This window comes from Aspergillus heteromorphus (genome assembly GCF_003184545.1).
Source record: "Aspergillus heteromorphus CBS 117.55 chromosome Unknown BO70scaffold_13, whole genome shotgun sequence".
Taxonomy (NCBI): Eukaryota; Fungi; Ascomycota; class Eurotiomycetes; order Eurotiales; family Aspergillaceae; genus Aspergillus; species Aspergillus heteromorphus.
Window position 1 is genome coordinate 178826 of NW_020290418.1, and position 25803 is coordinate 204628.

The 25803-nt window shown below is 56.3% G+C and overlaps 11 protein-coding genes across 11 annotated transcripts; 6 read left to right on the forward strand and 5 right to left on the reverse strand.

Annotated features, from left to right (window-relative positions):
- Positions 1–15: 15 nt before the first annotated feature.
- On the reverse strand, positions 16–1209 carry BO70DRAFT_362260 (mitochondrial 54S ribosomal protein bL17m). The gene is made up of 2 exons (XM_025543247.1): positions 854–1209; positions 16–721 (listed from the first exon to the last, which is right to left on the reverse strand). Exons 1-2 carry the CDS (start codon positions 1067–1069, stop codon positions 359–361), a joined length of 579 nt encoding a protein of 192 aa, XP_025399095.1. The 5' UTR covers positions 1070–1209; the 3' UTR covers positions 16–358.
- Positions 1210–1409: 200 nt separating this feature from the next.
- BO70DRAFT_362261 (MICOS complex subunit Mic12 family protein) lies at positions 1410–2051 on the forward strand. The gene is made up of 2 exons (XM_025543248.1): positions 1410–1497; positions 1630–2051. Exons 1-2 carry the CDS (start codon positions 1477–1479, stop codon positions 1975–1977), a joined length of 369 nt encoding a protein of 122 aa, XP_025399096.1. The 5' UTR covers positions 1410–1476; the 3' UTR covers positions 1978–2051.
- Positions 2052–2095: 44 nt separating this feature from the next.
- On the reverse strand, positions 2096–3395 carry BO70DRAFT_362263 (DUF5315 domain-containing protein). The gene has a single exon (XM_025543249.1). The coding sequence runs from the start codon at positions 3273–3275 to the stop codon at positions 2496–2498; it is 780 nt and encodes a 259-aa protein (XP_025399097.1). The 5' UTR covers positions 3276–3395; the 3' UTR covers positions 2096–2495.
- A 528-nt stretch (positions 3396–3923) lies between these two features.
- On the forward strand, positions 3924–4936 carry rps23 (40S ribosomal protein uS12). Its single transcript, XM_025543250.1, has 2 exons — positions 3924–4213; positions 4430–4936. Exons 1-2 carry the CDS (start codon positions 3955–3957, stop codon positions 4606–4608), a joined length of 438 nt encoding a protein of 145 aa, XP_025399098.1. The 5' UTR covers positions 3924–3954; the 3' UTR covers positions 4609–4936.
- Positions 4937–5010: 74 nt separating this feature from the next.
- BO70DRAFT_362266 (translation initiation factor eIF2B subunit beta) lies at positions 5011–6680 on the reverse strand. Its single transcript, XM_025543251.1, has 4 exons — positions 6576–6680; positions 6214–6509; positions 5310–6159; positions 5011–5244 (listed from the first exon to the last, which is right to left on the reverse strand). Exons 1-4 carry the CDS (start codon positions 6671–6673, stop codon positions 5172–5174), a joined length of 1317 nt encoding a protein of 438 aa, XP_025399099.1. The 5' UTR covers positions 6674–6680; the 3' UTR covers positions 5011–5171.
- Positions 6681–7142: 462 nt separating this feature from the next.
- On the forward strand, positions 7143–9681 carry nemA (Nem1-Spo7 phosphatase catalytic subunit NEM1). The gene is made up of 2 exons (XM_025543252.1): positions 7143–9009; positions 9068–9681. The coding sequence occupies exons 1-2, from the start codon at positions 7617–7619 to the stop codon at positions 9208–9210; spliced, it is 1536 nt and encodes a 511-aa protein (XP_025399100.1). The 5' UTR covers positions 7143–7616; the 3' UTR covers positions 9211–9681.
- A 617-nt stretch (positions 9682–10298) lies between these two features.
- BO70DRAFT_429371 (alanine--glyoxylate transaminase) lies at positions 10299–12509 on the reverse strand (the record flags this gene model as incomplete). The annotated part of the gene is made up of 3 exons (XM_025548067.1): positions 10299–11458; positions 11522–11904; positions 12438–12509. 3 exons carry the CDS (start codon positions 12507–12509, stop codon positions 10387–10389), a joined length of 1527 nt encoding a protein of 508 aa, XP_025399101.1. The 3' UTR covers positions 10299–10386.
- Positions 12510–12989: 480 nt separating this feature from the next.
- BO70DRAFT_371266 (vacuolar protein sorting 29) lies at positions 12990–14916 on the forward strand (the record flags this gene model as incomplete). The annotated part of the gene is made up of 6 exons (XM_025544791.1): positions 12990–13030; positions 13090–13731; positions 14118–14175; positions 14231–14245; positions 14319–14732; positions 14800–14916. 6 exons carry the CDS (start codon positions 12990–12992, stop codon positions 14914–14916), a joined length of 1287 nt encoding a protein of 428 aa, XP_025399102.1.
- Positions 14917–15410: 494 nt separating this feature from the next.
- On the forward strand, positions 15411–16868 carry BO70DRAFT_362273 (RNA-binding domain-containing protein). Its single transcript, XM_025543253.1, has 4 exons — positions 15411–15718; positions 15846–16102; positions 16158–16245; positions 16301–16868. The coding sequence occupies exons 1-4, from the start codon at positions 15650–15652 to the stop codon at positions 16457–16459; spliced, it is 573 nt and encodes a 190-aa protein (XP_025399103.1). The 5' UTR covers positions 15411–15649; the 3' UTR covers positions 16460–16868.
- Positions 16869–18188: 1320 nt separating this feature from the next.
- On the forward strand, positions 18189–21693 carry BO70DRAFT_362274 (NEDD4 family E3 ubiquitin-protein ligase). Its single transcript, XM_025543254.1, has 9 exons — positions 18189–18431; positions 18620–18677; positions 18744–18849; positions 18905–19038; positions 19101–20316; positions 20370–20663; positions 20718–20855; positions 20905–21300; positions 21357–21693. Exons 1-9 carry the CDS (start codon positions 18408–18410, stop codon positions 21454–21456), a joined length of 2466 nt encoding a protein of 821 aa, XP_025399104.1. The 5' UTR covers positions 18189–18407; the 3' UTR covers positions 21457–21693.
- A 1546-nt stretch (positions 21694–23239) lies between these two features.
- BO70DRAFT_292368 (arylsulfotransferase family protein) lies at positions 23240–25588 on the reverse strand (the record flags this gene model as incomplete). The annotated part of the gene is made up of 4 exons (XM_025539406.1): positions 23240–23545; positions 23869–23955; positions 24036–25163; positions 25208–25588. The coding sequence occupies 4 exons, from the start codon at positions 25586–25588 to the stop codon at positions 23240–23242; spliced, it is 1902 nt and encodes a 633-aa protein (XP_025399105.1).
- Between the last annotated feature and the right edge of the window lie 215 nt (positions 25589–25803).

A 25803-nucleotide genomic window follows, 5' to 3' on the forward strand; every position in this document is an offset into this window, starting at 1 on the left:
GCTGAAATGCCGCAGGCCTACCAAGTAATAGTACTATAAGCCCTACACTGGTTTGTCGTACCCATTCGGTCAGATAGTTACAGTTGGAATGTCCGGAGTCCAACCAACGACACCACCAAGAGGTACAATGTGCACACACAACAGGCAACAGCTAAAATTACACAATCATGAAAAACACACGGTGGTCAAAGAGTAAAGATACAAAAATAAAAAGAAAAGGACCACCCAAGCAAGCTTGACCCATGGCTAGAAACCAAGAGTAGAGCAGCGCCCTCCCTGCTCTCTCTCTCTCTCTCTCTCTCTCCTTTCCCCGTCCCAAGCCGCCAAACAACCAAACACAAGACTTATTTATTGATATCTACCGTCTCGCGGGCTTCGGCTTCGACTTGGCCTCATCCTTCTCATTCCCCTCCAGGCCCAGGCGCTGAATCTCGCGCTCCAGATCCTCGACACCATCCTTGCGGAACTGGGTCACCTTGCGCACATTGAGGGTAGCGATCTCATTGAGGGTCTCGAAGCCCTTGGAGCGCTGTCTCGCGATGGCGCGCGCCGTCAACGCAAAGCGCATATCTTTCGGCCCGTCGACGAGTTCCAGGATGGCGCTGGGGGCTTGGTCGTCCTTCTTGGGCTCGACGCGGAGCACACGGGTGTATCCGCCGGGACGTTCGGCGTAGCGTTCACGAAGGGGACCGAAGAGTTTGGGGAGGATTTCGTGGGGGGTCTATATATTCATGATATCATATAAATTAGATCGGTATCTTCCTTCGTTTGGTTGGTTGTTTCTTGGTTTCTTGGTTTCTTTGTTTCTTTCTTTCATTGGTTGTTTGGCTGGCTGGGTGTTCATGATACATACGTAGAAAGTCGCCAGTGCGCGTCTCCGACTGGCCTCGGTGTTCTTCTTGCCCAGGGTGATGAGCTGCTCGGCCAGACGTTGCGCCTCCTTAGCCTTGGCCCATGTTGTCGTGATGGATTCGTGCTGGAAGAGGGAGGTGACCAGATTGCGGAGCAGGGCTTGACGGTGCGAGGACTTGCGGCTCAGATGGCGGTATTTGGCTGCGCCTCCGGCCATGGTGAAGGAGGGTTATGAGGATGGGGGGAGGGAGGGGGGGGTGCTGGCGTGGTTCGGGGTGGATAGGGGCGATTGAGTCGGGGCAGCCGGAGTGGATTGGAGGGACTTCGTTGGGAGAATCGAAGGGCGGGGAGCGACGGAGTGGCAGGAGGTTGGAAGTGGAGGTGAGGTTGAGTTGAAGATGCCGTCCGACTTGGTTGGTTTGGTTCATGTGCTGCGCTGGAAAGATTCGATTCCCGCACCAGCCAATCGGAGTGCGGCCTGGCAGCCCCGATCCGCGTCGTTGAAGAACTTCGGGGCCGCAATTCGGGCAACATTCAGGACGCAACACACACACTCTCTCTCTCTCACTCCCCCATTGACCGGCTGTGGACTTGACTTGGATTCGGAATTGAAGGGGCAACATCATGGGTTTCTTCACCGGGTTTGTACGTCGACCACTCTCTAACTTCTATTCAATCAACCCTACGATCAATCAACCATATCCCTACGCCCGCACACCCCGATCAGTGAACTAACTATACATCCATGCAAAGACTAACATCCCATCCCCCCTCCAGTGCAGCGGTTTCGCCCTCACCTCCTCCGTCCTCTACCTCGCCGTCCAAGCACACCGATCCAACCGTCTCGAGCAGCGCCAGACCATCCGCGAGCAGACCCGGGCTCTGAACTGGGTGGCTGAATCCACCGGCGCATATGATCGCCGGCTCCTCCCACGAGAAGACCTGCTGCTGATGGAACAGAAGGCGACGCCTCCGGAACCGACCCTGCAAGATCATCTGAAGCATCGCTGGAATCAAGAGGTGGAGGGACTGGCGCGGAAGGCCCATGAGAGTCGGTGGGAGGATGCTCGTCATACGGCTGCGAAGGGTTGGAACTCGGTGGTAAGGTTTGTTAAGTGGGAGTGAGGGAGCCTGTTCTGTGGCTGGCTACCTTGTGTGCGAGGTTCATTGGATTACGCGTGTGTGTATGAGTACGTGTGTATGTGTATACTTGGGTGCGGGTCGGGTGGGAATGGCTGTTTTGCTCAGATACCCTTGATTTTATTTGATTGTTGACTAGCGGTTAATGCTACCATTGGCTTTCCTTTCTGGCTGCGGTTTTACTTTCTTGAGGGTCATTTTCAGGTCATGATGGGTAGTTGCCATATGGACTTGAATGGGTGGTTGGAATTGCCTTTGCACGACGGGGCAATGGCCTGGAGTATTGCAGACCCGAGAAGCTTGCCTTGAGCGATAAACCCGTAGCAGGAGCCGACCCGTGTGGAGACAAAAGACTTGCGCTGGTGATATGCATGTGCACTTCTCGGAGTTGCCATGCGGACTGACCGATACCACGCAGAGTCGGTGACCGCATCACGCGCTATGAAGAGGAGTCAAGTCGCACCTGTGCATGGATCATGCACGGCAGGACATGCTTTTCAGGCTCACCCGGTATCAGTCGTCGACTGGGTCGTCGTGCTCATGGTATCTGTGTCGCTCCAGATATCTTTACTCTCTCTCTCGACGGCGCGCATGGCCTGGGCCACTTCCTCCAATTTGGCCACAACATCCAAGACGCCGTTGTTGACACGGTCAAAGTACCTGTCATTCGCCTCGCGTCTCTCCCGAGCCAGGAGGATATCCTTTTCCGTCTCCTGATCCAAGTTGCGAGACGACGAGTCGTCCTCGATATTCCCCGCCTCTCCATGCCCCGCCGTACTCCGCGACCCGGGTCTCAGGGAACCATTGCCCTTGGTGACGGCGGCCCCTTTGCCTTCCACGACCTCGTCGTCGGCCTCGCTGCGAGCCCACGCCTGCGCGAGCTTGAGCTGCTTGATTCGAAGGTCCTCCAGCGCCTCGGAGTGCTTCTCCCCGAAGACGTGCTCGCCCGTGGTGGCACTCAATTCGACCTCGGACAGCGCACTCTGCATCTCCTGCCATATCGCGTCGGAGCCGTCCACCTCGCCCTTGGACTGTTTGCGGGAGAGAAAGGGGGCCTCGAGGGAGCCGGGAGGCCGAGTCGGGCGCACGCGCTGGAGAGGCGGCGCCTGGCTCCCTGCCGGTGTAGGGCTTCCTGCAGACACAGGCGGAGGCAGGGAGATATTCGACGCATTATGCGACGGCGGGCCTTGGAAGAGGACGGGTGGGGGAAGGCGCTGGGAGCTGATCTTGCGGGTGTCCATCTTGGGATCCATCTTGGGATCCATTCGAAGGGTGGACGCCATGGCGAGCAAATTAATCGATAAATGCTAGCTAGCTAGGGATTGGGCCGAGTGAGGCGATAGCGCTAATGCGGGATTGGATAGGGGATGCTGGCCACGATGGGCCGTGGTAGGCTGCGCAGCTCCGGGGATGGATCAGGCCATGCCCGGCGTCAGCAGCAGTCAATCATATGTACTATATCCGGGGGCGGACGAGGGGCGGGCCGAGGGTTTCTCCGCGGGCGAGTCAGCATGTCAACATTCACGTGACCTGCATCCGTACGATTGGCGGTCCCGTGCCTCTCGCTTAGCGGCCGTTTAGGGCGAAGCCGCACAGCAGAACAATTTCGATCTAGTCGAGCGACCGCCGGCCGTGAAAGGAACCCTTTTCGACCGCTTCGACTTTCGACAACCATCACCCACCCACCCATTTTCCATCAGTCGGTACGTATACCACCCCCCCCATATTGAATTTGCCCGTTGCGCGCGGTTATATCACACCACTCGACAAAAGAAAAAGAAGAAAAAAAGAAAAAACACAAGATTCCGTTCCGAGGACGAGAAGGAGAGACTCAATCCGGAACAACACCCCCCGCCGCACACAACAGCCAACCCCGAACGATCAAACAACAAGCTCTTTTTTCTAACGCAATTTTCTTTCATCTTACACAGTTCACCGTTCCCTCGAACATAATCCGTCAAGATGGGTAAGGGACAGCCCCGTGGTTTGAACGCCGCCCGCAAGCTCGCGACCACCCGTCGTGAGAACCGCTGGGCCGATCTGCACTACAAGAAGCGCCTTCTCGGTACAGCCTACAAGTCGTCTCCCTTCGGTGGTGCCTCCCACGCCAAGGGTATCGTCCTCGAGAAGGTCGGTGTTGAGGCCAAGCAGCCCAACTCCGCTATCCGGAAGTGTGTCAAGGTCCAGCTCATCAAGAACGGCAAGAAGGTCACTGCTTTCGGTGGGTAGTCCTCTTTTCTTTCTTTTCCCCGGTTTTCGATGATGGTGGATGTGAATGGAACTGGTCGCTTGGAGATAGATTACAGAAGGATGAGGAGAAGAGATGGAAGGAACCAGGAAGAGGAAGACGAAGAACGATTCAGGAGGAAGACGGAAAAACTCAATCGGGGGCCCAGCAGAGCATCAGCTAACATGTCATTTTCTTTTACCCATCTAGTCCCCAACGACGGTTGCTTGAACTTCATCGATGAGAACGACGAGGTCCTCCTCGCCGGTTTCGGTCGTAAGGGCAAGGCCAAGGGTGATATTCCCGGTGTCCGTTTCAAGGTCGTCAAGGTTTCCGGTGTCGGTCTGCTCGCTCTCTGGAAGGAGAAGAAGGAGAAGCCCCGCTCTTAAACAACCCAACCACCACGCGGGAATTCAAATCTTCGGGAAAGGGGCCCCATTCCATGGAAGCTCGGGAGGCACAGTCTATGGTCTGGAATTGATGGTTCAGGACGGATGACCCTGCAAATACCATTGCAGCTACTACGATTGATATATCCATAAAAGATGGCGCCATGATTTATTTCTTTGGGAGGGCCCTAAAATATCAAACTCTTCAAAAAAAAAAAACCAACCCATCATGATGTAGTCTTGTGTCTGTCTCGTCTCTTTTTAAGTACGTAGGCAGTGTTTGCGGGGAATGATCCCGATATACTACATGCAAATTGCTATCAGATTCAGATGAATACTGACTGGCTTTATTACATTACAATCGACAATCGATAAGGACTGGTAACCCTGATATAGACTGCTCCTGCGGGTATCGTTGCGTTTCATTGTCTATGCCCTTACGCCTTATATAACCAGACTTTTGCGTTTCATTACCCAGTCATCGGCATTTCCACGATAGTGTCTCATTTTTGTCTCAATTTTTGTCTTTTTATCTTTCTTTGCCTGAATCCCAACCCGATCGATCAGACGTTGATATCCTCCTTGCGGTAGTGGTCCGAAACGATCCGGTACAGGTAGGATGGGGCATGACCTCCCCTGCGATGTGAAGATTTCGCGTTAGCTCGTCATGATCCAAGATGACCATGTGCAGGGAAACTTACAGGTTCGTGATGTAAAGGTCGATCGACTCCGCCGGGACATAGTCGTAGAGCGGGTTTTGGACATCAATCTGGTCCACCAGATCCCCGTCCTCGTAGCCAATGACCTTGCTGGCATCTCCATACTCGATCAACGAGTCGAAATCGAAGGGATAGACCGGGCTGAGCTTGTACACACCGCTCACGACAACCACCGGGGTTTGGTGCACCTTGGCCGCGCGGGCGATAACCCGTGTGCCGGCCGCCGCCACCAGTCCGCCGTTGGCAAGGACGGAGTGCGTGCCTAAGATGACCTTGTTGACGCGGGACATGAGCGCGAAGACCGCGGAGTCCGGGATCAGGATGACGGTGATGCCCAGGGCAATCAAAGGCTTCTGGAAAGCCTCGGTGCTTAGAAGCTCGTCATCGTCGGGGGTCTGGCCGCTGACGGTGGCATGGGTCGCTTCATGGTTGTTGGGGTACGACTCGGCGTGGATGACAGTAAACTTCCGCTTGGCCGCAGCTTTCAGCAGGAACTTCTGGACGGTAGTGGACGAGGTGTGTGTGAGGATGATTTCGTTGGAGTGGATGTGGTCAAGGGCATAGGCCGCGATCTGGTCGTCTACCTGGCCCAGTTCATCGATAATCTCATTGATGCCGTCGAGCACTTCGGCACGGATGTCCTTGTTGTGAATCTGGCTGGGCAGCCTGCCGGAAGGCGACGCAGAAGCTGGGGTACCAGGCAACGATGACTCGGGCTCCGGGTGTGAGAGGAGACTGAACATGGAAATTGGAGGTGCGGACAGCGAGGTGAAAGGCTGTCTCGAGGACCGGTCGGAGCCATCATGGCGTGCAGAGAGAGACTCGGAGATGTCTACATCCGAGTTCGTTAGTCTCAGGAACGCCCCATGGTGGAACCAGAACCTACCATCGAGGATACGAGGGGTCTGCGGTTGGCTCTCGGAGCCTGCGTCGCTCAACGTGAAGTCGGCCTCCCGGTCATCCTCCGCTTCGTCGCGGATCAATCCTAGCACACGTCGGACGATGTTGCCAACCACCATTTCCCTGGGCTGGGCAGCCATCACACGTCTACCCACATACTGGACCCGTTCGATCAACTTGTTTGCATCCGAGGTCCTGCAGGCGGAAATGACACTGCGCAGGAGGTAGGCGGTGGCAGTCGCGCACGATCTCGAATGGCGGATCTGTCTGCGCTTGAGGAGACTAGGGGCTTGTCAGCACGGCGCACGAGCTGGCGCGACAGGAGATGACATGACGTCGAGCACGCACGAGATCAGATCGTCAATGGATGTGTCAATCGGGTTCGTCTTCAAAGACTTGAGGAAGGACGCCAATCCCGGCGTCAAGGCCACGGAGGACGACGGCATGGTTGCGATTCGAGGGAGATGGGGGGGGGGGGGTGTGAAGTCAAGCGGGCGTGTGAGACCGGGGTAGTGTTTAGCAAGCTTCAATGGCTTTCCTGGGCGCACAGATCTGTTAGCGGGTTGGAGGAGTCATGCAGGCAGGCGGTCGCAAACGGAGTGTGAGCATACCTTCTTGGGGCCTGTTGAGGACGGCTGAGCCTGGAGCGTTCGAGCAGGCTACGACTCGAGAGGTCCCAGATACGATGCGCTGGGGCAGAGGGGAGAGAAGAGGTCGGACGGAGGAAGCTGGAGAGCGAAGGTGGGATGTGGGATTTTGCCCGCTTCAACCGCCGCCCGCTCGGCCCAACCCAACCATAGCATCGATACCATACGGGCATACAGCCTGTACCGGGCGGTACGAACTCCCGCCAGCAACGAGATCGATCCTCCTCCACCACCACCTCCTCGCCCTCCCTCTCCTTCTCCTCTCCTCCCCTCCCCACTCTCCTCCATCTCACCTCGACTGCTGCCTCCACCGCTGTTGCCTCCCCGCGAGGCCTTCTCTCGTTGCCTCCCGCATTCCGCTCGATCGGGCCTCTCTCCCCCCCCTTCCGCCCGTTCTTCCCGCGGATCCAGGCCGCTCGTCCGCTCGTCGGTTATCCTGTCGTCATTCCGCTGTCCCCAGCAAGGCCCCGGGGTACTACCGACTGATTCCGAAACACACGGGCTGTCGACTGGCGCATTGAGGTCCGTAGTAGTACCACCTGCCATCTGGAAGGGCCCAACCGGAAACCGGAAGGCCATCTAGATCGTCCTCGCATCATGCCCCGGGATCTCGCCTGATCTCGACCCACCACCACCGCTGCCGGTCCCAGCTGCCTTGTTGGAACGATTGCTTGCTGACCCGCGCTCCTTCTCCGTCTAGACACCTGCGCCACCCCGGACAACCCGTGGGCCGTGTGGGAAGATGAACTCGCTCAACATCCTGTCGGCTCGAGTCATCGGCCAGTCCACCAGCTCGAGTCGCAGCCGCCAACGATCTCGGTCTCAGGGAGACGTCGCCAGAGCCAGCGAGCCAGGCGACCTGGCGAAGCTCCGCTCCTACAGCGAGGACAACTTCCATTCCACCGACGGCCACGAGAAGACCCACGGCGATACCCTCGACGCGCCCGGCCTCATAGACTTCAACGACAATCCGTTTGACGAAAAAGCGCCCCTATTACGAAGTATTCACAAAGATGGTTCCCTTGCTACGCGAAGCACGTTAGGATTTGTTGCTCAGCGGTTCTTCGATGCTATTGCCGAAACGATCAAGTTCATTCTATCCACCTTAGCTGCTCCCGGTTTATATGTTGCTCATTGTTTTCGTGACGACGACGGTCATTACTCCCCCATGGCTCCGCTCAGAAGCCTACGACGGTCGATGTCCACTCGCCCCATGACGGGAGCGATGGGCAGAGGCAGTCGGCTAGCGGAGAGCAAACGACGGTCTGGGACTTTACGGAGACCGAAAGGGCACGCATCACGAGATTCCATCGCTTCAAGTACATCCGAGTCGGAGGGGGACCGTCGCGGCCCCAAGGAACTCACCAGCAGTCGGTCTCGATCCTCCAAGTCCAAGCTTTACCCTCCAGAACCCGCACCAGATGAGAGCACTCCTCGTCGTTCGATCCGCATCAAGCTCCACAACGAAGAGGCCCTTAAGCGGCAGAGGCAACGTCGATCGCAAAGTGCGGATCTCCGCCAGATACCGGAGAATGGGACCCAAGGTACTCTCAACCTCGACACGATCAAGTCGCCCACGTCTCCGTCGGTGCACAGGGTGACGAGGTATCCGCATTCGCCCGTGCCGCCTCGTCCGTTGATTCCGCCCCGAGTGCCGTCTTACACGGCCAATCTTCGCAGCCCCAAGAGCCCGCAAAAGACCCTGGTGCTTGACCTGGATGAAACGCTCATTCATTCCCTGGCCAAGGGTGGCCGCATGTCCAGCGGCCATATGGTCGAGGTCAAGTTGACCGCGCCGATGACGACGGCTCTCACGCCAGGCGGGCCCCCCACGACTCTTGGCCCCCAGCATCCGATCCTGTATTATGTACACAAGCGGCCTCACTGCGATGATTTCTTGCGCAAGATCTGCAAGTGGTACAAGCTGGTCATCTTCACGGCCAGCGTGCAGGAGTATGCGGACCCGGTCATTGACTGGCTGGAGCAAGAGCGGAAATACTTCCAGGCGCGGTATTACCGCCAGCACTGTACCTTGCGGAACGGGGCATACATCAAGGACCTCAGTTCTGTGGAGCCCGACCTGAGCAAGGTGATGATCCTGGACAACAGTCCTATGAGTTATATTTTTCACGAAGGTGCGTTCGATTCTCCCGCAACTGTATATCCCTAGTACATGGTCTGACGCGATGTCAGATAATGCGATCCCGATTGAGGGCTGGATTAATGATCCGACGGATAATGGTCTGCTCCACCTCGTCCCCATGTTAGAAGCTTTGCAGTATGTGACCGACGTGCGTGCATTCCTGGCCTTGCGGAGGGGAGAAGCGGAAGCCTGACGCGGAGGGGACGGGGGGGGGAGCCCCCCGACCATAGAGAAAAGCAGCAAAGAAAACCCAAGAAAGCCCCGTTTGATGTTCACGCAAGTCGTATAACGCATTCATAGCTCGGCCCATGTAAAGAAGAGGCTGATTGAAAGCATGATGAGTGTCTAGCATATTGTTCCTTACTCCATACCCCTCTCCTGTTACCTTTCCTTGCAACCCTATCGATTCTTGTAATTCCTTACTTCATCTTACTTATCTTCTCCCCATCCTTACATCTGTGTCTGTTTTGGTTGCCCTGTCATTGTTTTGCTTGCATGGAGTGAGTTGTCCCGAGTCAGGATCATCAATCTTGCTGTCCCTTTCCCGAATATATCCTTCTACCTTGCCTACCTTTTGGAGATAGAGACGCTTTGATCGTGGGTGAATTGGATTGACCGTATGAGTGCAGACCATTCTCAAACCAACTTCTCAATATGAACATTGCTACTGGAAACCCATTGTATCCACCAGTAATTAATCGAACGACAATAACAACAACAAGTTGAACCCTCTTTTCTCCGGACCAAGAGCTCGCAACCCAGACTGCTATCCTTAGAATCATAGTACATAGATAGTACCATAGTTCAATTGTCACAGTGCTGCAGTTATATATTTCATCTGCTGTAGCTGTATACTAGTAGTAAGTAGTCAACCTCCACCCCGCAGATATATAAATAACCGAGGCATTCTTGCCGCGGAAGCACTAACCCAGGTTCATCCCCGACTCTAGAGAACCCTCCGCACATGACCCGTCGGCAGTTCTAACTGGGTATATCGCATTGCTCTAGTGAATATTGAATGGTGATATTAATGTAACGTCTAGAATTCTAGATAGTAGATGAGAGTGGGTAATTGAGAGAGAGAGAGAGAGAGAGAGAGAGAGAGAGAGAGAGAAATCGATAGTGCTGCCTTAACTGTTGAGTCGATTGAGCGGGAAATGATAACCCGATGTGGTAATCACTTATCGCTGCCTGGGGGGCCGAGATCGGTGAGTTCATTTACTTTGTGGAAGCTCATCGAACAGATTATCTTGCACGGTGTAGTGAAGAATGAAGATGGTATGGATCATTGATTTTGTAATTATATTTTGTAATTTTTTTTTTTAAAAAAATTTTTCCTTTTCGGTTATCTAGGTCATAATATTGCTGATTACAATCCCTTGGCCAGCTTGGCCTCCGCCAGGGCCTCTTTCAAGGCGGCAATGGCATCCTTGATGTCCGTACGTTTCGGGTCCGTGACGCTCACGCCCATGTGACCGAAACGAATGTACCGGGTTGCAACCTCCTTGTGCAGACCGGCTGCAAAGATCACGCCGCGCTTCAGGAGGCCCGGGAGGATGTCCGGAGGGGCAAGGCCCTCGGGTAGCCAGATGGCGGTCATGGCGTGCGCCTGGTTCTCGCGCTTGGCGGCGACCTGGTGCAGGCCGAGGTCGGCGACGGCGGCCTTGACGAGATCCGAGACGTGGGCGTGGATGGAGAAACGCTCGTGCATGGGACGAGCGGTGATGTGAGAGAGGGTGGTGTGCAGGGCGTGGACGAGCTGGGTCGGCGGGGTAGCGAAGTAGGAGGGCTTGAAGGCCTCGTAGTTCTGCATGATGGGGAGCCAGTTGCCGAGGGAGGCGTAGTAGGAGGACGAGGGCGTCTTGCGGGTCTTGAAGGTGTCGATGGCGCGGCCGGACAGCATCAGGATGCTCAGGCCGGGCGGGCAGCCGATGGCCTTCTGGCTGGCCGTCAGGACAACGTCGAGATCCCATTCGTCGAAGGCGATCTCCTCGCAGCCGACACTGCAGACACCGTCGACAACCACCAGGGTTTGCGGGCTGACGCGGCGGACAACCTCGGCCACACGCTTGATGTCGCTCAGCACACCGGTCGAGGTGTCGACGTGGGTGATGGTGATCAGCTTGTAGGGCTTCTCCTTCAGGGCCTGTTCGATCTCCTCGAAGGAGGGGCGCTCGCCGATGGGGGCCTTGAGCTGGGTGGCGTGGGCGCCGTAGGTTTGCAGGCAGTTGGCGAAGGAGTCGGCGAAGTAGCCGGTGTGCAGGACCAGGGCGTTCTCGCCCTTCTCGATCAGGTTGGAGGCCACGACGTCCCAGCCCAGGGTGCCGCTACCGGAGATGACGAAGGGCTGGGCGGCGGGGTTGGTGGATTGGAAGAGCTTGCGGGTCAGCGCCAGGGTCTCTCCAAAGGTCTTGACGAAGCCGGGGGCGACGTGGCTCTCACTGCGATCGATCGAGAGTCAGTGAGGGGGTAGTGCATGATGTCAGCCACTCGATGGGACTTACGCATAGTGAGACATGGACTGGAGGACGGCATCGTCGAACTCAATGGGTCCTGGGATCAGGAGGGTGGGGTGAGGGGCTTGCTGGGACATGTTGGCGGTAGGTGATGCGGGCTGTGAGGGGGAGGGAGTGGCAGATGATGTGGGAGAGGGAGAGAGAGAGGGAGAAGAGTTGGTGGAGGTGCGGTCGACGGGCTTATATTCAACGTCGTCGGGAGCCAGCGAGTTCCTCTCGGTCGAGAAGGGGGTGTTAAGCTCAGGCAGCGGTAGGCGCTGATCCAGGTGTCTGGAAATCAGGCTCAAGCGCTGCTGCGTGCGTTTGGCGGCCAGCGTGCCGGTCAGTCGGCTCTCGACGGGAGAGCCCGCGGGGTAGACGGAGGAGGTTGGCTGCGATGGAGGGGGGGGGGGAGGGGGGGGCAAGGCAAGCCCTGGTTCCTTCGGGGATCGCCGGGCCTGATGAAGTATATGGATCCGGTTGCAGTCTCTCTGCAGTCAGATCGCGAGAGGGAAGTGTGCAATTGAAGCAATGGCTGGACTGTCGAGGGGGAATTGGTGGTTTGGACGGGCTGGACGGGTTGGTTGGACTGTCGTCGCCGTGCAGCTCAGATTTTTTCTCGTTTCCCTCCCCTTCCTTCCTTCCCCTTTCTCTCGCATGCTATCGGCCGGAAGACGCCTTTGTCGCCCTCCAGCGGGCGGAACCTTCCGTCCCCTCGAGTCCTCCCGTCGCCAGCTTGACTCACACCCATGACATATTTCCTGGATACTCTCTACCCTCGCAGCATTTCGAACCTCCTTACGTGTCTATACTCGATAGCTGTTCCGAACCTTTATGGGAATCACCGCTTATCTATCATCATGGTGGCATAATAGACCCTACCACCACCAGCCACAACCGGCGCACACCCATGCTGCCAACATACGTGACATGCAGCAGATCGGATCTGGAACTCGCGAGATTGGTCGATAAGAAACCCATTGGGATCCGTGGCCATGATTGTCCAGGAAGTCATAGTCAGCATGACTGTATATGTCCACCCGGGACTTGCAGACAATTTACATCGAGGAGACGGCGTTTGGCGAACAATACAGATAGCCGGCCTAACGTACCCCCCAGAACGGCCGTGTTGTCGTAACGGCCGAACAACAATCCTACAAATTCCAATGCCTCTAAGCGCAAATGGAGTCACCCTTCCAATATGCGATGGACGTTGTTGTATACAGGGTATCTACTCCGTACAGTCAACAGAGTTATCTTACCGAGTGGGTCTCCGCTATCGTCAAATCCTAAAGTCCAGTTCCAACGTCCCGCCGTACCGTACATATGCCTGGCAGGACTGAAGGAATTACATCTGGCCTCCTCTGCATTCTTTCTCTCACCTCCTGAGACAGATATTTTTTGCTACGATCATTGGTACCCACCTTCTCTAGCTCCCCAAAATACCCCACAGCTCCCATTCGAGTCAAACGTTGCAATGGATCCCCAAGAAGTGAAGCCCACCGTGGTCTGTGTCTTGTAGGCTTTCATCCCACTGAAAGATCCACACCGGATGCCCCATGCTGATGCCTGACCAGCTGCGGCTCACTACCTGGCAACTCGCCGAGCCATCTAGAAGCAGCCCGCGCGCTGGCCAAAGAATTCCACCAGCAGAATGTCCAACTGGTGTACGGCGGTGGCACCGCTGGAATCATGGGCGAACTCGCGAAAACGCTTGTATCACTATCAGGACCCCAGGCGGTCCACGGGATCATCCCTCGGGCCCTGGTTGAGATCGAAGAAGGGTACAAGAGCCCAGACAACCAGGCCTTTGTAAGCAAGGAAGGCAAGGCTGCCGAGCGTGTTGTAAGCCAGTCTGTCCAGGAGTCCAACTACGGGATGGTCACCGTTGTTCCTGACATGCACACGCGGAAGAGACTGATGGCCCAGAAGGTCCTCGAGGGAGGCCCTGGCTCTGGATTTGTTGCCCTTGCGGGAGGGTTCGGCACCATGGAGGAGCTCATGGAGATGACCACCTGGAACCAGCTGGGGATCCATAAAGCGGGCATCGTTCTGCTGAATATCAACGGCTACTGGAACGGGCTGCTGCAGTGGGTCAAGACTTCCGTCCAAGAGGGTCTGGTGAGCGCGGAGAATGCTGGCATCATTGCGGAGGCTACGCAGGCGGAGGACGTCTTGAGGATGCTGAAGGAGTATCAGATCAGCAGTGGTCGTTTGGCGTTGAACTGGGGCCAGGAATAAGCAAGCCTCTGCTATTGTGTCAAGAGCACATCCCGGTCTTTTTATAATACTTCTGAAATGAAGCCATCATGAATCCCAGGTGTAAGACGTTAGTAGTTCTAAGTTATGCCCTGCATCCCTGGTCGACGGGCTAATCCCAAACCGACGGCAGGGTAGGGTTTAGGGCAGGCAGCTGACAAGGCGGGCGTCCGTCAGCTTCCCCGCGGAGCTCCATCGAGCCGGAGGAGTAACAGATAGGCAGGCATCATACGTAGCTTAATTCCGTCCCCATCCCCTCTGCTGTCCATCCTATACAACTTCACTCCCCCCCCCCAACAAAGCTCTACTTGGAATGAGCCTTTGAGTTATCACTTCTTTCTTCCAGGATGACTTCGCGCCTGGTCTTGGTCATTGGTGACCTCTTCATTCCCGACAGAGCCCCTGTACGTGCTCTCGCGCCTTCACGTGTTGATCCAGCTGCTGACCGGTACTTGCTAGGACCTCCCAGCTAAGGTGCGCGCCATCCCTCCATTCGATTGATCCTCTCCGTTCTACAATCCTCCGTTCCCGATTGACACGATCGCAGTTCAAGAAACTCCTGACTCCAGGCAAGATCGGCCAGATCCTCTGTCTCGGCAACCTCACCGATCGAAGCACGTTCGAACTCCTCCGCCAGGTCGCGCCAGACTTGCAATTAGTCAAGGGTGACTTCGATGTCGACTCCCCCAACTTGTCGCTCTCCAAAGTCGTGACCCACGGTAGCCTTCGGATCGGCTTCACCCATGGCCACACCATCATTCCGCCGGGGGACGCCGATGCCCTGCTCATTGCTGCGCGCCAGATGGACGTTGATGTCCTGCTCTGGGGCGGCACCCATCGTTTCGAAGCCTTTGAGCTGGAGGGCCGATTCTTCGTCAACCCTGGCAGTGCCACCGGGGCCATGACCACAGCGTATGGGCCGGAAGGGGAGGAGCCAACACCGAGTTTCTGTCTGATGGATGTGAGTCGTGCTACCCCATGCCTCCTTTCCAGATCTGCATATGAGCTACCTGCTAATACGCTAGCAGATCCAAGGTGATGTGCTGGTGTTGTATGTGTACCAGCTGAAGACGGACGTCAACGGGGTCGAGACGGTCGCGGTTGAGAAAGTATCTTTCCGCAAGAACAACTTCCCGTCCTCATGAGTTGACGTTTCTTGATTCCCCCTTTGTACATATAATAGAACCATGCACGATAATGATGTTTTCTAACCCTGTTCCCCCCTCCCCTTTGAGGGAGTACATTGATGCTTGCCGGTATTGATCTATGCTGAAATGATACTTTCGTCTTATTGCGCAGTTTGCGCAGACACGTTGCACATAGTAAGGTAGACTCATGGGTACGACGGACCATGGGCTACGTCTGTATTATATTTATCTATCTATCGTAATGCGGCGACTCAGAGTCGGGGTAATTGCGAAATAGTAGGCATGCTGATTGTCTTCGAGGTCCGCCATTTCGTATTTTTGAAGAGAACCACCCTTTTGGAGACATAAAAGGGTTCTTGGTTATACGGGGCTCAGTTCCAGGCGTATTTCGTCAGTCCGTCGAGCGGTACGGGAGTGGTCCAATGACAAGGCTGCTAGGCCGGAAAGAGCAAGCAGTGACTTCGGCGTCGATCAACGCAAGCATCACATTCGCTTTCTGCCTTCTCCAGACCCCTACTACCTATCCTTACTGTTCACTCTTTCAACGGGCCCCTCGACTGTCTCTAGCCGCCTGTCCCCGCATACCTTGTCGGAATCCATTTTTTTCCTGCAGAGTTTACTCCCCGCCCGCTAGACCAGACCCGCGGAAGCTACTGCTGCCGCACGAGCTTTCATTGCGACTCGAGCTGTGACAAGCACGCCCACCACTTTCAACTTCACCCCCCCCATCATGGCTACGGAAGAGAACGAGATCAAGGACGAGATCCTGGAGCACCAGGAGGAGGCTGGTGACGATGAGGTAAGGCTGCTTGCGCTGCCGAAGCTGGCAACCGGGAGCTTCCTGCTCTTTCCCCGTTTTTGACCGGATATTGATGCCGCCCCGTGCTTGCCGGATTACTCTAACATGTTGTTTTCTTGCCTACTAGGAGGAGATTGCGGCGATGAAGAAGCGGGTAGCCGAAATGGAATCCGAAGCTGCGAAGCTCCGCGAGATGCAAGCCACACTCGACCAACAGTCGGAGAACCTGCGGGAGGATAAGGAAGAGATCGACGCGCGGAGTATCTTCGTCGGCAATGTGGACTACGGTGCCTCCCCCGAGGAGATCCAGGCGCACTTCCAAAGCTGCGGCTCGATAAACCGCGTTACCATCCTCCTGGACAAGTTTTCGGGCCAGCCCAAGGGGTACGTTGCTGCATGTCAGTGGGTCAGGGAGCTGCTGTGTTGACACCGGGTACAGATACGCCTATGTCGAATTCTCAGAGCCGAGTCTGGTGGCTCAGGCCCTTGTTCTGAACGAGAGTGTCTTCCGCGGCCGGAACTTGAAGGTAGGCCGCCGTCTGATGCCATCCTGCCTGGTTGATACTGACACTCGATGCATAGGTCGTTCCCAAGCGCACCAACCTGCCCGGCATGACCCGTGGACGCGGACGGGGTGGTTTCCGAGGCGGAGGCCGGGGCTACCGTGGCGGCGGTGGTTTCCCCCGTGGAGGATATCGTGGCGGCTACCGTGGCCGGGGCCGTGGCTATGCACCCTACTAAGGGCACCCGATGCGAAAACAACGTATACGGCGACTGCCTTGCGCAAAGTGGCCCAGCAAAGGCCGTCGGAAGAAGCAACAGCAGCGCGCCGGAGACGTCCGTGGCGGCGGCGCTGGCTGAACCCGAGATATACGTCTCTTAGGAAAGAATTTCTTCGGAGTTATGGACTGGGATGTACTTTGTATGATAACCATCCGGCAATTTCGGACTGGGCCTGATGGGCGGGAGAACTGAAGTCATTTTTTGTTTCCGTGATAGCATACCGTCTACAGAGAATTGCTTTACGATCCGACTAGCCGGGGTTCTTAGTTGCTAACAGGGCGGTCATTTGGGGCCGTTTGGGACCGTTTGGGACCACCAACGAATGGAACTTGCTCTGGAGTGAATAGCGCTTAATGAATGGCCTGACCATCTGTTGCATCCCAGCTAGACTTATTATTAATTGTTAATTGGGGGGGGACCTTGTACAGTAGTTACTCAAGCATGCGAGGTGGTATGTGGTATACACAGTCCCAGTCCCGTAGCCTTGGGGGCCATGGCGTCACCGTTTGGGGCAACACCAATGAAGGCGAGCAGGGCAGCGCGACAGCCCTACACAGTAAAAGTACACTATCGGCAAGGTCAGAAGGGGAAAGATGTGCAGCCGTTTACCGTGCGCGCTGGGGTCTAGAAGGCTGACCATGCGAGGTGCTGACGAGTCTATTCGCCTGGAGCGGAGCAGCCAGAGGAAATAATCATCTCTCGCGCTCTGTCTCTGCCTTGGATTGGCCCCACTGTGCTGGGTATTGGGTCGTAATGTGCGCGGCCGGGATTGTTGTACGATACTGGAACTGCGGGTAGTAATACGGAATAATACATAGGGATGGGGATGGGGAGTACACAGAAGACAGGGTGCTATGTCAGGATGTGTGTATAAAATGGCGATATATCGGAGGCGCAGAAGAAAAGAATCTCGCTGCCTTGGCTGGACTGGCCTGAGGCCGATGATGAAAGAGACGCGGGGCTGCCGGGGGGCCTGGATGCCTTAGCCGCGCAGTACTGGCGGTATCAGAATGGGGTGGTGATTGATGGGTTGGGTATTTTGATTGTCTGGAGGGTTTAAATCACTGTTTAATAGTTGTGTGAGAGTTGTTCATTGCCGCTCAGTCGATAGATACTATAATCTACTAGATACTCAGTCAGTCAATATCAATTGAATGGCTGCCTGAGGGTGAGGGTGTCCCCATCAGTCATCCGAGGCAGTCAGGCTGCCACGACTAATTACCACTACGACCTCGAACTATCACTCTTCCACTCTAGCTGCTCGACCAGTTCCCCCCCCTCCTTTCCTTCGCCACGACCACCAGCTCGACCTGACTGACTGCCTACGGACTGACACCATCACCACCACCACCACCACCAGTGTCATCTGGATCCCCCCTCTGGATCCCCCTTCTGGATCCCCCTTCTGGATCACTACTGCCATCGCCCGCGGGAATCCACCAAAACCCACCAAAACCAGCCAGTCTTTCGGTCGAACCCCTCGCCGTCCCGTGATTGGCTCCTCGCGCGCAACGTCAGGACTGCCCTGCTCAGCCCCAACTACTACTAACCACTACTGCGAACCCGCGCCTCCTCCTCCTCCATCATCTCCAGTTCTGTCCCTCACTGTCAACGCCCCGGGTTATCGTCAACCTCACTTTTCTCTGTTCCCCTCCCACTCCTCCCCGCTCCATTCGTCCCCCCCCCCCTCCTCTCCCCTCACTACCCTGCCCCTCCCTCCACTATCCTCCGTCGGTCCCTCCCCCACGACCGTCTCCTGACGCATCTCCGCTACTGCTCGGTGTCCGTGCCTGTCGACGGCCGTGGATGCGCACGCCACGATTTACCTTTTGAGGCTTGCCCGGATCGGCCTTGTACGGCACCCAGAGGCGCGTAACTGCCTGCCTGCCTGAGCCTTCCGTCCAGGATGGGTTCCAACCTGCCAGCGTATGTGCATGTCCCGGATTCCCCTTGCGTGGTGTCTGAAATCCACGCTCCGTGTGTGCGTGAGTTCCTGACGGTCGAGGCTAACTAACATCATGACGACGTGCAGCCAGCCAAATCTTCGCGTCACAAGTAAGCCGCTCCATCTGTGCCCGGCCATCGAGTCCTCCGATGGGCCGATGCGGATCGACGGAGACTGACGCATTTCCTACAGTTATCGCGGCGGATGGGTTATACAAGCGTGATGTTTTCCGTACGTCCCGCCACCTGATAGCGATCTGCTGGCACTCGGAACTGACACTGTTACTTTGGCATACAGGATTCCCGGATCCCTTCGCGGTGGCCACCGTCGGGGGTGAGCAAACCCACACGACCTCGGTCATCAAGAAGACGCTGAACCCCTACTGGAACGAGATGTTTGATCTGTAAGGACCCCGCCGGCCGCCTCTGCGCCCGATACTGATCATCCGATCCTTGCAGCCGAGTCAACGAAGACAGTATCCTCGCCATCCAGATATTTGACCAGAAGAAGTTTAAGAAGAAGGACCAAGGTTTTCTCGGTGTCATCAACGTGAGGATTGGAGATGTGATAGACATACAGATGGGTGGTGACGGTGAGTGACTTTGTGCCATGTACCACGGGCATCGCTGACAGTAGGCTCCTCGCCTCCGATAGAAATGCTCACACGAGATTTGAAGAAATCCAACGATAACCTGGTGGTACACGGCAAGCTCATCATCAACCTGTCCACCAACCTCAGCGCCCCGATCCCCAACCAGGCCAATGGCCTGCACCGCTCACATGCCCAGTCCTCGACCTCCAGTGGCCTCGTCCCACAGGTATCGTCCGGTCCGCACCCTTCCGCCAGCCCCAGCCAGGCTGAGCCGTCGGCCGCTGCGTCGAGTGCTTCTCTGAACCCGCAACGAGTGCCTTCCACCACCCGGCCTACCAGCACCGTGGGCCCGCCGCCCCCGCCCGCCGGCCCGGCCGCGCCCCCTCCCAACGGCAACCAAAGCTCTCGCACCAATCTCAGCTCGTTCGAGGACAGCCAGGGTCGCCTGCCAGCCGGCTGGGAGCGACGCGAGGATAACCTGGGACGGACGTACTATGTCGACCACAACACGCGGACCACGACCTGGACCAGACCGTCGTCGAACTACAACGAGCATACGCAGCGCTCGCAGCGCGAGGCGAACATGCAGCTGGAGCGCCGCGCCCACCAGAGCCGGATGCTGCCGGAGGACCGCACGGGGGCCAGCTCGCCGAATCTGCCGGAGAGCCAACCGCCGCAGGCCACGACCCCGCCCGCCGGTGGCAGCGCCGGTGCAGCGTCGATGATGGCCACGGGAGCCACCACTGCAGGCACTGGTGAGCTTCCGCCCGGCTGGGAGCAGCGCACGACGCCCGAGGGACGGCCCTACTTCGTCGACCACAACACGCGGACGACGACATGGGTGGATCCCCGACGGCAGCAGTACATCCGCATGTACGGGCAGAATGCGAACGGCGGCAACACCACCATCCAGCAGCAGCCCGTGTCGCAGCTGGGGCCTCTGCCCAGCGGGTGGGAGATGCGGCTGACGAACACGGCTCGGGTGTACTTCGTGGACCACAACACCAAGACGACCACGTGGGACGACCCCCGTCTGCCGTCGTCGCTGGATCAGGGCGTGCCGCAGTACAAGCGGGACTTCCGCCGCAAGCTGATCTACTTCCGGTCCCAGCCCGCGCTGCGGATCATGTCCGGCCAGTGCCACGTCAAGGTGCGGCGCAACAACATCTTTGAGGACTCGTATGCCGAGATCATGCGGCAGAGCGCCTCGGACCTGAAGAAGCGCCTGATGATCAAGTTCGACGGCGAAGATGGTCTGGACTACGGTGGTCTTTCCCGGTAAGGCGCCTCCTGGCAGGGAGAACTGACGACGCGATGCTGACCTGTGACAGTGAATTCTTCTTCCTCCTCTCGCACGAAATGTTTAACCCCTTCTACTGTCTTTTCGAGTACTCCGCACATGATAATTATACCCTGCAAATTAATCCCCACTCCGGTGTGAACCCGGAGCACCTGAACTACTTCAAGTTCATTGGCCGTGTGGTCGGCCTGGCCATCTTCCACCGCCGGTTCCTCGATTCGTTCTTCATTGGCGCGTTTTACAAGATGATGCTGCGGAAGAAGGTCTCGCTGCAGGACATGGAGGGTGTCGACGAGGACCTGCACCGCAACCTGGCGTGGACTCTGTATGTGGCGTGACTGTGCTGGTGGTGGTCGAGTCGAGGCTAACGCTCCGTTAGGGACAACGATATCGAGGGCATCATCGAGCTGACCTTCTCGGTTGACGACGAGAAGTTCGGTGAGCGCACCACGATCGATCTGAAGCCGGGTGGTCGGGACATCCCCGTCACCAACGAGAACAAGGGCGAATACGTCGAGTAAGTACATTCCCCTCGGAAGGGCGCCGACCCCAACTGACGCATGCAGGCTGGTCACGGAGTGGAAGATCGTGAAGCGCGTGGAGGAGCAGTTCAACGCGTTCATGTCGGGCTTCAACGAGCTGATCCCGGCGGACCTGGTGAACGTGTTTGACGAGCGCGAGCTGGAGCTGCTGATCGGCGGTATCGCGGACATTGACGTGGACGACTGGAAGAAGCACACGGATTACCGCGGGTACCAGGAGCAGGACGAGGTGATCCAGAACTTCTGGAAGATCGTGCGCACCTGGGATGCGGAGCAGAAGTCGCGACTGCTGCAGTTCACGACGGGAACGTCTCGTATCCCGGTCAACGGATTCAAGGACCTGCAGGGCTCGGACGGACCGAGACGGTTCACGATTGAGAAGTCGGGCGACCCGGGCGCGCTGCCCAAGTCGCATACCTGGTATGGTTTTTTCTTTCTTTCTTTCTTTCTTTCTTTTCCTTTGCTAACCGCCCCAGCTTCAACCGCCTGGATCTTCCCCCGTACAAGTCGCATGATGTTTTGGAGCACAAGATGTCGATCGCGGTGGAGGAGACGTTAGGATTCGGACAGGAGTAGAGCTGCAGCGTGGTCGGAGCGAGATATTGCATCTGACCTGGGCTAGGGGATTGGAACAGAGCGAGGGCAGCACCGGAATCGTTTGACCGTTAGTTTCGAGGGGCGAATTGTATATACCGACTGTATTATTGCTGGCGATGCTGCCATTGGCGGGGCAGAGAATCATCACCACGGTGTACGGAGTAGATTGTTAATGAGGATGGATCGTAGTGCTTCTTGAGGCCATCGCCAACCCCGAACTCAATATTCAATAATCCCATCGCCGTCCCGTATTCATCTGTCTGTCTATCCGACCCTCCTGCATGGCGTTCCACCCAGTCGGTTGACTATGTATTCTGACCTCTCCGATCTGCTACACCGACTATGTCCTACCTAAGTACTTACCTAGGTAGAAGGTAGATAGATAGGCTAAAGTATCTACGGGGTAGTTATTTTCTGGAGGTACCTCGCCAATAATTCCTCCGTTTCGAGACCCTGTCGGCACGGTGGCGGGGATAGTTCCTGCACGCCGATGCAGAGAGGACCTCTTGTTACCGGTTTCGACCGGTGAGATGCCGGTTTTCTGCTGTATCTGGGAGATACTGACGGACGAGAACACGAGAGGGGTGTAGTTTTGTGGGGTTTGTGGTGGGTTGTGTACTACTGACCTACCTACTTACCTTTTTACCTACCTATCTACCTGTGTCGGTAGGGCAAGGTAGGGCAGGGTAGGTAGGGTAGTAGTTATAGTAGAGGGCAGGGCATACATACATACATACATACATACATACATACATACATACATACATATGAGCTGGTCCTCTGGCTGGGTTCTTGTTCCTTTTTCTTTCTCTTTTTTTTCTTGCCTCTCTCTTCTGATTCTGAATTGCTTGCATGCTGGCTGTATACATTACTTATACTTATACTTATCCTTATTTCTTGTGGGCTCTATTTCTCTCACTTACTTACACTTATACTTACACTTCACTTCTATTGATATTGATATTGATATTGACATTGACATCGATATCACCACCCAACCCTGCCACCCAACCAATCGACAAAAGAATCTCCAGAAAATGCATCTCCTCCACCTCTTCCAGCTCCTCTTCACGGCCACCCTAGCCGTGACGGTAGCAGCAGCAGCAGCAGCAGCGAAGACGGAGGATTCCTCAGCGGCGACGACTACCAGCTCGAGTAGTAGTGCTTATAATCAGTGCGCGAAGAAGTGAGTTTTTTTTTTTTTTTTTTTTTTTTTTTTTTTTTTTTTTTTTTTTTTCTATCTATATTGTATTGCACGTCCTATTTCCTATATCCTATATCCAGCCCTACACCCCATGATCCATGCCTTATACCTCCATATCCATATCCATATCCATATCCCATCCCATACATACATACATACATACATACATACATACACCAACCAAACCCAAAACCCAAATCCCAAACCCAAAACCCAAATCCCAAATCCCAAACCCAAATCCCAAACCCCAAACCCAAATCCCAAATCCAAACCCTAACAAATGAAATGGAATCTAAATGAATGAATGAATGAATAGTATCCTCGACGCATGTCTCCAAATCATGAACCCACAGCTCCAGAACTGCCAAGCAAACGACTGGGCCTGTCTCTGCACGCAGAGCAAGAATGTTCTTACGTATGAGGACCCCAAGATCAAACAAACACAGCCCCTTCCCTACTCCCCAACCCTAACACCAATACTAATCCTCATATGAATGTTGATGTTAACACCAATACCCATGCTAATGCTAATGTGAATAATAAAAAAAAATAAAGATGCTACAACGACTGCCCCACCGACCCCGCGCACAGCACCGCCTCCGACCAATCGATCCAATACTGCAACGCGGCGGAGGCATACTCGCTGTACTCGACGGTGACGTCGTCGACGTCGGCCACGGCGAAGACGACGGTGCCGGCGACGAAGACCACCGCCAGCGCGAGTCGCACGTCCGCTGCGACGGTGCAGTCTTCCGGGGGGGCGGCGGTGAATGGGCCTTTGGGGATGGGCATGGGCATGGGTATGGGCATTTCTGGGGTTATGGGGGTGGTTTTGGCGGGGGTTTGGGTTTGAGGGACCTTCACCTCTCACTTTCTGAGTAGGTTGTGTTCTGATGGGGGGGGGGGGGGGGTTAGAGGGTTATTCTGGAGGGGGAGGGGGAGTGGGTTAGGGTTGTGAGGGTTGTGAGGGTTAATGTTGGAGAGGATGGATGTGATGGATAGAGGGGTGTAATGTAATGGATAGACATGTAATCAATATCAGGATAGATTAAAGTGAGAGTATATATATATATATATATATATATATATCTGGGTATCATCAAGTGGTCATCAATCAAGCAGAACGCAAACGCAAGTATCCCCGACAAACACTCCCCATCGCCTGGATGCGCTTCCTCCCGCGCCACGCAGCCACCACCACCGCCCCCGCCGTGAACGTCCCCACGAGCATCCACTGGAACGCCCGTTCGGAGAACACGAAGAACGTCGAGGCACTGCTCGTGTCGTCCGCATCCTGCCGAAGTTAGTATGGTCCATCGAGATAATTCGCTAGTACCTGGATCAGCCCACTCACCCATTGCCAGATGCTCTCAAACACCCGTGTCACGCCCATCGCGTTGCCCTCGAAATCCACCGCCACCAGACGGAAGTGGCCCTCGCCCTGCAGGTCGACCTGCGTCTCGAACCCCTCCTTCGGCTGGTACAGGATGCTCGTGAAGTCCGCGTCTGCCTCCGTCGCGCTGGAGTTGCTTGCGCGCTGCAGCACCCAGCCCGCCACGTCCGTGGCCCCGTTCCAGCTCACGAACGCGGCGTGACCGTCCTCGTCCATCACCACGTCGGGCGGCACGCGCGGCCGCCCGACCCAGTGGAACTTCTGCGCGCGATACGACTTGATCCACCCCAGCCAGAAGTAGAGGCGCGGCCCCCAGTGGAAGTCGCAGAGCACTTCGCCGTCCTCGGAGAACTCGGTGAAGGCGGAGGGCTTGCCCCATCCGATGAACACGTTCCCCGTCCGCGGAAGCACCTGCAGGTTGCCCTGGGAGTGGCTGCTGAAGGAGCCTGGGCTGTCGTAGATGTGCAGCGTGTCGGCGGTCCAGTCGTCGAAGTTCAGCTCGATCATGAACCCGCGCGAGTGGTCGCGCGTGTTCAGGTGCTCGTGCGCCCCGTTGTCCAGCAGGCTGATCACCGTGTCGGACTGCCAGCGCGCGTCGTGCTGCCAGGAGATCCCCGTCGCCAGTTTCCCGGGCGAGATGTCTTTGAACGTGTTGCGTTTCCCGCCCAGAACCCACAGGATCTCGCCCGACGGGCTGATGCAGGTGACCGTGTGCATGTAGCGGGACGAAACGAGGTAGTTTCCGTTGGCGTGCTTGTCGATGCTGTTGATGTGGAAGTAGTCGTAGGCGTCCGCGGCGGACGGCGAGAAGCCCTTCACGCCCAGCGGGAAGTACGATTCGTCGATGTCGTAGTAATCGCTGGCCCGCCACTCAAATATCAGCTCCCCCGTCTCGATGTCGATCTCCTGGAATAGCCCGTCGTAGATCCAGCCGTCTTCCGGGCCATCGACGGAGGTGAGGTCAGCCTGGCAGATGTCGTAGATGGTCATGAGCGCGGTGCCCTCGTCGGTGATCTTGAATTCGTGCACGTCGCCCATCAGGCCGTTGGCGGCGGAGACAATGTGGACGACATCGTAGGAGGAGTTCAGCTATGACGGTCAGCTTAGTTTCGGACCTTCAGCAGGACACCCACCATGTAGTACTGGCCGGTCCCTCGCGTGCCATCGTCGTCGCCGGCCCAGAAGGTGAGATAATCCTGGCCGCGGTAGCGCTGCACCTTGAGATCCATGATCTCGCCGAAGTCGCGCTCAATCCAGACCAGATCCCCGCGGTTCTCGTAGACCAACGGGCCGGGCTCGGGGTAGGAGTGGCCGCGAGGGCTCAGAAAGACGTAGCCCTCCTCGCATCGCGGATCCCATCGCATAACATTGACCTCGGGGGACTCCTGGTCGAAGGACTCGTATTTCAGGGTCGGATGGGCGCCCAGGAAGCCCAGCTCGTACCAGAGGGCATGCCATGAGAAGGCCGTGGCCAGGACGGGCAGTAGGGCCCAGACGACCAGCAGCACGGCCATGGACGACGACAACAACAGTGTACTCTCCGTATGTACACCGGATCGCACAGCAAATCAGTCGACAGCCGGCGGGAGGTGCATGGTGACAGGAAGAAAAAGAAGCGACTGGGCTGGCCAGCGGAAAGAAAGGCCGACCGACAGGGACAGGCATTAGGAGGAGGTGGGACAGGGCATGACGCGGATGGTTGCCCATCAGCCCCAAACCATCCAACGAG

Bases quoted from the DNA above. Each gene is read 5' to 3' on its own strand.
- BO70DRAFT_362260 (XM_025543247.1), bottom strand. From the start codon at position 1,069: ATGGCCGGAGGCGCAGCCAAATACCGCCATCTGAGCCGCAAGTCCTCG. The intron at 722-853 runs GTATGTATCATG...ATGAATATATAG, and splicing joins GCGCACTGGCGACTTTCTAC to ACCCCCCACGAAATCCTCCC.
- BO70DRAFT_362261 (XM_025543248.1), top strand. From the start codon at position 1,477: ATGGGTTTCTTCACCGGGTTT. The intron at 1,498-1,629 runs GTACGTCGACCA...TCCCCCCTCCAG, and splicing joins TGGGTTTCTTCACCGGGTTT to TGCAGCGGTTTCGCCCTCAC.
- BO70DRAFT_362263 (XM_025543249.1), bottom strand. From the start codon at position 3,275: ATGGCGTCCACCCTTCGAATGGATCCCAAGATGGATCCCAAGATGGAC.
- rps23 (XM_025543250.1), top strand. From the start codon at position 3,955: ATGGGTAAGGGACAGCCCCGTGGTTTGAACGCCGCCCGCAAGCTCGCG. The intron at 4,214-4,429 runs GTGGGTAGTCCT...TTACCCATCTAG, and splicing joins CAAGAAGGTCACTGCTTTCG to TCCCCAACGACGGTTGCTTG.
- BO70DRAFT_362266 (XM_025543251.1), bottom strand. From the start codon at position 6,673: ATGCCGTCGTCCTCCGTGGCCTTGACGCCGGGATTGGCGTCCTTCCTC. The intron at 6,510-6,575 runs GTGCGTGCTCGA...ACAAGCCCCTAG, and splicing joins TCCATTGACGATCTGATCTC to TCTCCTCAAGCGCAGACAGA. The intron at 5,245-5,309 runs GTAAGTTTCCCT...TTCACATCGCAG, and splicing joins GACCTTTACATCACGAACCT to GGGAGGTCATGCCCCATCCT.
- nemA (XM_025543252.1), top strand. From the start codon at position 7,617: ATGAACTCGCTCAACATCCTGTCGGCTCGAGTCATCGGCCAGTCCACC. The intron at 9,010-9,067 runs GTGCGTTCGATT...ACGCGATGTCAG, and splicing joins GAGTTATATTTTTCACGAAG to ATAATGCGATCCCGATTGAG.
- BO70DRAFT_362273 (XM_025543253.1), top strand. From the start codon at position 15,650: ATGGCTACGGAAGAGAACGAGATCAAGGACGAGATCCTGGAGCACCAG. The intron at 15,719-15,845 runs GTAAGGCTGCTT...CTTGCCTACTAG, and splicing joins AGGAGGCTGGTGACGATGAG to GAGGAGATTGCGGCGATGAA. The intron at 16,103-16,157 runs GTACGTTGCTGC...CACCGGGTACAG, and splicing joins TTTTCGGGCCAGCCCAAGGG to ATACGCCTATGTCGAATTCT.
- BO70DRAFT_362274 (XM_025543254.1), top strand. From the start codon at position 18,408: ATGGGTTCCAACCTGCCAGCGTAT. The intron at 18,850-18,904 runs GTAAGGACCCCG...CGATCCTTGCAG, and splicing joins TGGAACGAGATGTTTGATCT to CCGAGTCAACGAAGACAGTA. The intron at 20,856-20,904 runs GTAAGTACATTC...TGACGCATGCAG, and splicing joins AACAAGGGCGAATACGTCGA to GCTGGTCACGGAGTGGAAGA.